This window comes from Acinonyx jubatus, chromosome C2, assembly GCF_027475565.1.
Source record: "Acinonyx jubatus isolate Ajub_Pintada_27869175 chromosome C2, VMU_Ajub_asm_v1.0, whole genome shotgun sequence".
Lineage (NCBI taxonomy): Eukaryota > Metazoa > Chordata > Mammalia > Carnivora > Felidae > Acinonyx > Acinonyx jubatus.
The window spans coordinates 4576329-4587500 of NC_069384.1; the positions used below are offsets into that span (position 1 = coordinate 4576329).

Below are 11172 nucleotides of genomic sequence, written 5' to 3' on the forward strand. Positions count from 1 at the left end.
ATAACTAAAAGCAGAAATGTTATTTCACAAAGTTTTGCAACAGCACCACCTAGTGATGAGCACACAAAACCACATCTTCAACACCACCCACCGCTTAAGGAAGGGCAAAATATGATAAACCAGCATAGCAAAAAAAACCACACTGAAATCAAATTATCTCTTTCATTATAAGGAAGCAAACATCTTGTTCTCTTTCTCCAGTGACTATTGCTTCACTTACTAATGGCTTGAAATTCCCTTTTTTTCTCCCCCTCTTGCCTAGGTATCACCAAACGCATCTATCTAATCATTGAAAGGGGGTCTTTCAAGGTTTGGTGTAGCGGCTAGATCACAGCTCGTGGGTGACATCTGTCTTCGTTCATTACTTCTGCTTCCCCCAATTTGGCAACATCCCTGTCTGGAAGCTGAACCCACTCGGCTGGCCCCCGATGCTTCTGGAAGCTATGGCTCGGCACTGCACCTGGTGAGACAGTGTGGTGCAGATTTGCTCGGCAGGTGGACAGACCAGGGTCCCTTCCCAGGCGAATACTTTTCTGGCTGTGTGTTCCTGAGCGTGTGACCTGGGGCTGGTTGGTCTGTCGGATTCGGACACCATCTCCTTGCAGGGTGAACAGGGCGGGGCGGCCCGGGGATCCTGTCCAGTCCTTGTGACCCCTTAAACGTGCTGATCTATATACATGGTTTAGATGGTTAGACGTGGCCTCACGTCCCGAGTACTCTATTCTCCGCCAGGTACATCATCCCCCTACCCTCAATTTTATCTTTCACGCTTCCCAGGAACCCATCTGGCAGCAGTGGAGGCAAGCGGAACATGACTCGCGCCACGGCCAGCCACGTCGGAAGTATGACTCGAACAAAAGCATGAAAACGACTCCAAGCCCAGTTAAGTCGAAAGCGGTGTTTATTCAAACAAATCAAGCTCCTCTGTTTCCTTCCCAACGGGATACATCTTAAAGTGGGGGAGCCCACAAGTATAAAAAGACAAGGGCTTTAGAAAACCCGACTGTGAGGTGCCCAACCACGTGGACCGTGGCCGTGGCTGCGAAGCCACTTGCGAGGTGGGGCGCGTACCTCCTCACGCCAACTGCTGGCCTAGCGCGCCCTCGGTTTCAATCACCGTGGCACGCCCCCAACGGAGGGACATCCCAAGAGGGACACAATAAACAATCTTCAGCCTTGTCAGAAATGCAAGTTGCACGGAGCCGTGCACGGAAGATGTTCATCTGAGACACGCACGCCAATTCGGTCTGCGAAGTGCTACGGTCGGCACCACTTGAGAATCCGAGGTTTGCAGCTTCCCGGCCCGAGCAGGCACACCCCAAGGCGGCAGCAAAGTCACCCTTCTTATGGAAAAAAAAAAAAAAAGAGTCACCGCCTCCAGGGACCGGACGTGGAGATTTTGAGCCTGAAGTCTCCCTGACTGTGCAAATGAACAGGAGCAGTAGGAAATACCTCATCGCGGATGGCAAAAATTCACCTTTCATTTGCGCGTAGCAGATCCCAGCCATTGCTCCGGGGTTGAAACACGCTTATTACCAAAGTACAGCTGACCTACGGGCACTCGCTCAGGCCGCCTCCTCCCGGGTTCCAGGTACCTCCCGGGCTAAATAGGGTTGCCAAGCTCACGGATACAAGAATGTTACACGTGACACATTAGATGGTGCATGGCCTCCAACTAGGAAAGTAAAAAAACGATCCCGATTGTAACTCCCAGCCACAAAGCACACACGGTTATTTAGGAAGGCGGATGGACCCTCCCGGCCCAGCCTTTGGCTACAGGCAGATCTTCAAGAGAAAAACGTGCAGCCACATCACCCAGCACGATGTAGTTTAGAAACGCCAGACACGTGTACATAACACTGACGCCAAGAAACCCAGAGAAGGCTCAGGACTAGGGCGAAATGCTGTACTGATTGGCTGAAGTCACGTGTCTTTATGACACTCGAAATTCACCCCGGGAACTCACGAGACTAGAGGTTCCGCAGACAGGCTGGTGTCACTACAATCCGGCCGACCAGCCCCCAGGATGACATTCTCCCCGAGGCAGGGAGTGGGCTCAAGCGGCGGCTGGAGTTCACTAGACACGTGGGGAGCCTCCTACGGAACTGCGCCGATTCTGAACAGAACCAGGGTGAGCTGCGAGATGTATGGCCTGTGAGATGCCACAAGGCCACGCTTGTGCACAGGGGCACAGGGGCTGATGCTTCTTTCTGCAAGTGTCTCTGACAGCAGGCGTCCCCAGAGGAGGAGTGCGGTCAGGGACCTGTCGGATTCTTCCTGAGTCAGGGGGCTGCCCGGCAGGGTTGGGCGGACGTGACTGTGTCTGAGTCACTCTGGCTTTCAAGGCAACTGTCTGATGCCCACACCCCTAAGGTAACTGCCGACCACCCGCTCTGGCTGCGGCCCCTTGACCCTGCCCTAGGAACATCCCAGTGTACAACCTTGAGTCTACAGCCTAAGGACTAGGTCTTGCTTGGGAGTTCATGTGTCTCTAGTTGTGTTAGAATACAGGTGTTCTAATACGGCTGTAAAGCAAGTTTCCCTTTAGAGGTTCCTTTGGAAAACTCTTGGAAAGTATGGGTGCAAAAAAAATCATTTCCAGGGGGTGGAAATGAGTTGCCTATGACATCCTGGGACGTCCTCAGTTTGCCCAGCAGATCCTTCACAGCCATCTGCCGACAAAGGATCCGGCTTCCTACCCCACCTCCCTTCTCAGATTCTAGAACCTTCGAAGTCCCAATCACCCCCTTCCCTGGTCCTCGAATGAACCAATCTTCACCTGGCTTGGGCAATGCGAAGTGTAAGGGGCCGCGTTATCACGTTGCTGACACCTGACCCGTGACTCCGGCTTGAATGTTCTTGAAGTTTTGGGCTTGCTGCTGTAGAAAGTAAATCCCACCTGCCACTGATTCAGCAACTCTAAGGGTAAGAAACGTGAGGATTCCCGGAATTAATTCGAGCAGCTTTCCCAAACTGCGAATGTAGTCCGCTTACGTAGTCGCCATACTTCCCTTCCCCACTCTTAAAATGTATTTTTCCAGCTTTGCCACGTAATTGGTCAACCGACAGAAGTTCTGATCGGAAATTCTTAAAACCCACTACAAATGTATGCGAGAGCTTCTGCTGTATGGAGTCTTCTTGGCGCTAAAAACCTCGTCCCTCTCTTGGCAAAACCCAAATTCTACATTTTATGATGTTTAGTTGTTTTTCGTAAAACAGAAAAAAAAACCCTCTTGGTGGCAAAGTATTGGCTCTGAACAGTTGTGATATCAATTCTAATGAGTCTGTTCAAGACAAGAACATCTGGGGAGTCCACCCAAGTATCTGGTTTCCACTAAGAAGAATAAGTTGGGGAAACTCTACTATTGATGCTTATGGAACAGGTTTTTGGGCGGGGGGAGGGCAGGGATTTATCTCCCGTGTCATCACAAGGCCCTGGGCCAGAACTCAGAACTGAACTGTGACGGTAACCCACCACACGGGAGACCTGGAGAGAAGAACGTGACAAATTTTCATTTCCACGGGGACCTATTAAACGATCAAACAGTCCTTCCTCACTTCTTAAATAAGACAACGCTAAGTCAGAACCGTTTACAAGATCAATCACCCACGGCTCTGCGGAGATGTCAGCAGTGGGTGCCCCCACCGCTGATATCTCCGCAGAGCCGTGGGGGCACTGCTGGGGATTACTTTCATGATTCTGAGCCGTAACTGACCCCACCTTGATCTCCAACCACAACACTCTGCATTTCACAGGGAGTCTGGTTCCAAGTTTTCAGGAGTGGGCTGCATTCACGAAGGACAGCATTCCCAGAAGTCTCATGCGAGGAACCCGTTTCTTTAATGCCAGATACTGGTTTTTGGTTTAGAAAAAATACAGAATAGTGTGGTACCAATCACTGTGGCGCTTTTTAAAACTCCCGGGGGGGGGGGGCGCAGTCGGTTAAGTGTCCGACTTCAGCCAGGTCACGATCTCGCGGTCCGTGAGTTCGAGCCCCGCGTCAGGCTCTGGGCTGATGGCTCGGAGCCTGGAGCCTGTTTCCGATTCTGTGTCTCCCTCTCTCTCTGCCCCTCCCCCGTTCATGCTCTGTCTCTCTCTGTCCCAAAAATAAATAAACAAAACAAAAAAAAAAACGTTGAAAAAAAAAACAACCTCCCGGGGGTGGGCGGGGGGAGGACTCAGTCCTCATCTTGTTTCTTGCTAGTTTTCAAAGAGGTCTAGAGACTGAAGACAGGACTGCATTTGGGGCTTCCAAATAACTTACCGAGAATATAAAATATCACCCTAGTAAAAAAAAAAACAAAAAAAAACCAACAACAACAAACCTATGGTTCACGAAGAAGCATCCCACTTCTCATGGGAGGGTTGACAAGGTTTGACAAAAGCATAATGCTAAGTTGCAGCTTTCGAGAAAGGACTGTCTTCCAGCATTTTCCATAGCGTGGTATAAGGTAAAAATGACACGGTCAGACAATTGCTACTTCCCTTCCTGTTCAAAGCAGGCCTGCTAGAAGGTTTCCCAAGCTCCGTATCAATTTACATAACTCGAGGAGGTGGGTGTCACGAACCAGGGTTTTGACTCAACGTCCAATTTTCGACAGCAAAGCATGCAGAAAAATGTCCCACATTCCACTATTTCATTCTGGTCGCTAACTTACACTTTTGTAATCTAAGCATTTCCATTAACATGTCACATCCCATGACATCTGGGATGAAAAGGTGGCGAAATCTGATAGGAAACCCACAGCATTACAGCAAACTTCATCAGCTACCCTAGAGCTTGAAACTGACTTGCTGTCATCATGCATTCTGGGGACAGTGCCTGCTGGTCTAACACGAGCCCGGAGACTGGAACAGAAGATATCCGTGTGAAGGACGAGGCAGCAAAACTGCCCGGGTCACCTCTGCAGTTCCCTCGTTTTAGTGCACAAGCTTGGATTTTCACCGCCAAGGGAAGACCCGGTCTGGGAGGACCGCCATCACTTCCGTGAGAAGTGGACCACAAAGCGGGAACCCATGAAAAAGCAACAGGACATGAGAGTTAGGCTTCCAGAGATTTCAAACTCTGAAATGTGCTCTGCAATTACTACCTGTCACCTAGCCGAGACCGGACCTGATGCGTATCCGATAAGGGAACCCCCCCCTTCCTGCCATCCCATCTCTAGAGGGCCTCGTAACCCGCCATGTTCCAGCTGTTTCCTGAACAGAGCACAGAAGATTCACGCCCTAAGATCAACTCAAACCTTCTGTTGCTGTCGTATCCACAAGGACACCATGACATGTGTAAGTGGCCCCACATCTCTGTGGCTGTCTATTCCTCAGGACGGACGTGCCCTGGTCCAGTGAGCAGAGCAGATGGCTGACCCCCCCTCCCCCACCGCGATGTAGCCTATTCTGAATATACGTGACAGTCCAGCCAGAGCAGAAACTCCAGTTAGCCCTCCCAGTAGGATTCCTGCATCCACCCAACTCACCCCAATAGCAATGCAAAGTGAACATGGACTTGGGCACCCAAACAAGAGAGGGGATATTGCCTTTGAACTGTGAACGCTTCTAATTACATCTGATCACAGCAGGCTGACTACAGAGCATGAAGGGTTTTTTTTTTTTTGCAAAGAAATTAGTTTATCAAATAAATGATAGCAAGAGGGAGGTTCCCCAAATAAAGATCGCACTGCACACCCACCTCGTCGCCGGAGACCGAACACGCCAAAGGAGAGCAGCGCGCAGGTCACGGATTTGTTCTCGCGGGTTCAGATGGCTACACTGGAGTCTAGGGGTTCTGCAGACGCGGACACATGGTCTGGAAGCACGGGAAAAGCCGAAGTTTCTTCAAGTCCTCCGCACATCTTGTGTCTTCCTTCCCCCTGAGTGTTGTCACAAGGACAGGCATTCGTCCATTTCCCTACCTTCCTAAAAGGTAATAACCCAACCTACCTTCAGAGATCTGGAAAAAACAAACAACCAAGCTGGCGAAATAGGATCTGTTTTTCTCACCCAAACCCCACTTGTTAATTTTAAGTACGAGTACGCCTGTGGGATGATGGCCAGCTGGGTGACAGAACAGCACCTGTCACTCTCACCCAGCGGAATGAGGATTCTTCCAGCCGAGGGCAACAAGGGCAGCAAGCAAGCTGCCTGCGGCCCCCACCCGGGCGCGGGGCCCCGGGCAAAGTCTCAGCAGAGGTAGCTTCTTATTTTCAGACCCACGGTACTACACAAGCACGAGCACAAAAGAGGAGGCTTCCCTTGCACTCTACCATGATGGACAATAGGCTTCCCGTCTTCAGAAGAGGCTGGTGAAGACCGTGGAGGGATGTTCTTCTCCCGGAGGATTCGAGCTCCCATTCAGACCACAGAGAGACCCAGAAAAGGGTTCTGTTTCCAACTCCGAAGCGGGCAGGATGGTCATATCATCAGGCCCCAGGTTGCTCCTCCTGCCGCCATATTGCAAGGCTCCCGTACACTCTGATCCAGGTTGAGGCCTGGTGCCAAATACCCTTCTGAGCAATTAATATGAAAAGCTTCCCATCAGCTAGGAGGAGTTACGAACCATACATACTCCCTTCTCCAGAGACGGGAGGAAGGGGAGAATGAGCCAAAGCTGGTCTTGGCCGCACACTTAGCCAGTCTGGCATAACCAGTCACATAAAGCCTGAAGCCCAATTCACTCTGTTTTGGTTTAGAATGAGGTGTTTTTTATTATAATTTTTCTTGGAAGTGAGGGAGAAGAAGGAAGCTTTAAAATCAAGAATCAAAATACAGTGAATCTGGAAGGCATCTGGGAGCAGAACAGATTTAAGACTAGTGGTTACAGGAAGGAACCCTGCCTTATGACCCCGGCTGCTGCACCTGAAACGGAATTCTCCTAACAGAGAGTTCAAGGTCACGCACGAGCTCGGACCCCGCTCTTCATTTCCAGCGATGCCGGACGAGCGAGGACTCATCATTGACAACCTCGGGGTCCGGGGGCAGGCGCCGACACCGGAAAGGGAGTAGCAGCAGGACGATCAGGGTAAGAAGGATGATTCCACACACGCTCATGAGAGTGTAGGAGACAATCCACAAAATGGGCTCATTCAAAGGCAGGGCGGGGACGCAGTTGCTGGCTATGTCGTCTGTTGAGAAAGGCCCAGAAATTTCAGACACTGGAGCACCGGCAATTTCTGGGGAGACAGAAAGGGGGAAAATCCACAGCTGTGAGGGGCGCAGCCCATCTCCGCCGTGTAACGAGAGAGAGAACGCCTGCTCTGTGAGACCACGGCCTCACGGGTCAGGAGCCAGTGGCTCCGGCAGGGGACCTCTGCGTCAGCACGTTGTCACGGCGTTCAGTGCCCGCACCCGAGCACGGCACGTCCCGCGGTCTGCAGGTGCTGCACCCACGTGGGGGAGAGCGATGTGCAGAAGGGCACATCCAGAAGCCTCGGGGGCCCCGGCGAGGCCTGGCAGGGCTGCGGGGCCCGGCGGGCGAGGGTGCATGGCCCAGCGCCTGGGGAGGACGACCGAGACGGGGCGGCTGGGAGGGAAGGAGGGGAAGGAAGTAGGGAGGACAGTGGTATCTACGGCGAGGAGCTCGGCAGAGCCTACCCGAAGCTCGGGGATGTCCCCGGTGCAGTCCACCTGACTTCATGCCGCCTTCACGTCAGCCTGCCCCACACTCCCTCCGGCCTCCAAGACCAGCCGGCCAGACGGGCCTGCCCAAGAGAGTCTTCCCTGCCCCGAGTCCCCCCTGCAGTGTATGAAGGGCCCAGAATCAGGAACGGTATGTGAGTGCAACACTGAATTCGCAGGAAATACGACTTGCAGACACTGGGCTAGAGCTCTTACCACGGACGAGGTCAGGAGGGCTCCTCCCTTCCTTCGTTCCTTCCTTCCTTCGTTCCTTCCTTCCTCACTCCCTCCCTCCTCCCCTCCCTCCCTTCCTTTCTTTTTCTTTTCTTTTTTTTTTTTTTAAAGTAGGCTCCATGCCCAGGGAGCCCACCCAGGTGGGCTCAGTCAGTTAAGCGACCAACTTCGGCTCAGGTCATGATCTCATGGCTCATGAGTTCGAGCCCCGCGTCGGACCCTGTGCTGACAGCTCAGAGCCTGGAGCCTGCTTCGGATTCTGTGTCTCCCTCTCTCTCTCTGCCCCTCCCCTATTCATGCTCTGTCTCTGTCTCAAGAATAAACATTAAAAAAAAAAAATTTTTTTTTTAAATGAAAAAAAATTGCAGGCTCTATGCCCAGAGCAGAACCCAACACGGGGCTTAAACCCATGACCCTGAGATCAAGGCCTGAGCTGAGATCAAGAGTCGGATGCTTAAGGGACTGAGCCACTCGGGTGCCCCGGAGAGGATTTCTCAAAGCAAGTCTGGGGGTTATCAGTACTGCATTTCTCTACCATCAGATTTATCTGCCCCTTTCAGAAGCACAGAATTTATGTGGCATTTTACGTTTTACTTGGAAAAAGAAAATGGTCTTGCCACCCACTTCACCCATGTTTAATTGCAGAAATGAATATTGAGCCCCCAAAAAACATTGTCACTAAGCATTTGATTTTTCTGTAACTGGAAGCCTCAAGACCCTAAGGTCTGCCACATAACATCTTTTTTTGGTGAGGAAAGAAAAAGTCAAACAAACAATGGAATGATGGCCTTAGAAGAAGGGTTTAAAATGGGGGAAGAAACAGACGTGATTGGAACATTTTCCTGCTCATGGGGATTGTGTGTGTGTGTGGACTCACGGCGTCCTCTGAGTCAGCTGGAAGAGCGCAGCAAGGGACCAGAGCCTGTGTGTACCCAGGAACACAGGGGCGCTGGCCTCCTGTCCGTCCAGACGGCAGGTGCTGTGGCTGTGGTCACCATTTAAACAACAAACTCTTGGGCCATTTATATTTCTATTATAATTTCTGCCTTTTTCTCCTGAGCTGTAAGAATCCTTCACGTAGTAGAAACAAGTGGCAAGTGCCTTTCCAGAGCAGGTCCTCTGTCTTTTAAAAAGCGTGTTTACTTTATAAATTGGGAAGCATGCTTAGTGCAGGTACCAAAACCAGCACCAGTGCAGAATGTGAGGCGATGAAAATCACCTAAAACCACTTTTGCTTCAAGATGGAGTAAGAGGGGCCACATTTACCCCCCTACACACCTGAAGCAACTAAAATACTGGACAAAATATATGATGAAACAAAGATTCTGAAGATATTGCAAACTGCGCAAGGAGCCTAAGTCCCGAGGGATAGAGGAAAGTGGCCTTGAGAACGTTTCTGGGTTGTGGTGCAGGGAGGGGGACACGGGCAGAGGTGGGCAGCCTTCTGGGCGGGGGCGGGGCAGGGCTGGGAGGTCCAGGTAGGACTGAGAAGAGGGGCAGGGCAGAGGGGCAGGGCTGCGGGGACAGGGCAGGGCTGGGAGGTGGGACACAGGGCAGGGCTGGGAGGTGGGACACAGGGCAGGGCTGGGGGGGTCAGGGCAGGACTGAGAAGAGGGGCAGGGCAGAGGGGCAGGGCTGCGGGGACAGGGCAGGGCTGGGAAGCAGGGCAGAGGGGCAGGGCTGGGGGCGGGACAGAGCAGGGCTGGGGTGGGGGGCAAGGCAGGGCTGGGGACTGCTGGGGTTCACAAGGGCAGTGAAGGGCAGGAGGCAGCTGTAGACAGAAATTCCACACACCTCCAGAGAGCCCCCGCTGAGCCTTCAGCAGAGAGCTGACAAAATTGAGCGGAGGGCCCAAGATCCACTGGAAAGGCCTAGAAGGAACAGGGCTTGGAGCTCCAGTGCAGAGCTGACAACTGTATCTACCACCAACCGCTTTCTGTCTATGCCGTGTCCCAGTGGAAAAAAACCCAAACCCAACTCGCAGGGCATGAGTCAGAGTACTAAGGGTCTCTCCTCCATCACTGGGAAAGGAACCATATAGACTGCACAGCGCTCTGGTCTGATCTTAGAGGCTTCAAAGCAACACGGGCCACGGGCGCCTGGGTGGCTCAGTGGGTTGAGCGTCCCACTCTTGGTTTCAGCCCAGGTCATGATCTTGTAACCGCTTTTCTAAAACGCGGGGATTGGCGTTCTGGCGGATGGAACCCACGATCAAGGCTGACAGCAGTCCCAGCACCCGGCTGATGAGGTCGAGAATGAAACCAAAGGAGTCTGGCTACCCGGGAGGGGCTCCTCCGCAGGAGGCCGGTTTAGACAAACATCCAATATATCCGGAGGCAGTTTATCAGCCTGATTAGTAGCCAAACACATTCCGCAAGAGGCCCTGAGATCGGGAGCCTGCTTTAGGGCCATTCACAGCTGGACGCAGGGTACCTCAGTCTACCTGTTCTGTTGCCTGCAGAAGAGAGGACTTCAGTAGTCAGTAGGGGACTCTGATGAAAAATAGTAAAGGCAGAATTCCATCATGGTCCAAGCCACATTCCAACACATATATAGTCCTTACAGACTACTTCCTAGGAAACAGTCCTTGGCTGGGTTTTAAGTCGGTCGGGTCCTAGTTTCGGCCGGCTCCCAGTGGAGGTCCCAGGGCCAGAAGCAGCCAGACCAGGGATGTGGAGGGGATCACATCAGACCAATGAGGAGGAAATCTCATACGGCAGTCGTGAAGGTTGGCAGCCGTCCTGGTGACTTAGGTGGCTGTCCCGTGCCCAAGACAGACAGCGTCGTACAAGGACAGGGATAAAGAGAGGGCATCCAGCTCCTGGGACTTACTACCAAATCGGCCGGGGTCCTAACTTCCAGCCAAAGGGCGGGCTTTGTCCTCCCCGTGGAGCAGCCCTGGACTAGAGGATTACAGCCCGAGCGATTGACATCAAAGTGTTCCATTAGGACCAAACTTCTCGAAAAGCCCCTGAAATGAGAGTAAAGGAAGAAGAGAGAGGACTCACCTAGTTCGCACCGAGGCGCAGAGCCCAGAGGATGGATAGACTCACAGCCCCACGTAAGGGCGCCGAAACGATGAAATTACGGAGTGGGGTTCGTGAGCAAACGGCTAAGAAAGAATTCTTGCGACGTCTGGTGCAAAAGGTGATTTTCTTCCAGCTCGGGGACAGGACCCGGGGGCAGAAAGAGCTGCACCGGGCTTGTGAGGAGTGACTGGCGATATACTTCTAAGTTAGTGGGGGTGAGGGGCGGCGTTAAGTCTCTAAGGAACTTGGAAGCTAGGCTTTCAGGACCTTGAGGGGCTCGCTGCTGCCAAGATGAGG

General features: G+C 52.4%; 1 protein-coding gene and 1 long non-coding RNA gene across 3 annotated transcripts in view; one reads left to right on the forward strand and one right to left on the reverse strand.

The window, feature by feature from the left end:
• The first annotated feature begins 451 nt into the window (after positions 1-451).
• The window catches only part of LOC128315101 (uncharacterized), a 17948-nt gene continuing 7227 nt past the window's right edge, over positions 452-11172 (forward strand). Inside the window, exon 1 of the long non-coding RNA XR_008297513.1 lies at positions 452-2131. This is a non-coding gene — a long non-coding RNA (uncharacterized LOC128315101). The remainder of the gene's footprint in view (positions 2132-11172) is intronic.
• The window catches only part of BACE2 (beta-secretase 2), an 89997-nt gene continuing 85501 nt past the window's right edge, over positions 6677-11172 (reverse strand). The window contains exon 9 of one of the 2 annotated variants that reach the window (XM_053220538.1): positions 6677-7167. In XM_053220538.1, the coding sequence (XP_053076513.1) occupies positions 6914-7167 (254 nt within the window). In that variant the 3' untranslated portion in view covers positions 6677-6913. The remainder of the gene's footprint in view (positions 7168-11172) is intronic. The other variant, XM_053220539.1, reaches the window with a different exon arrangement.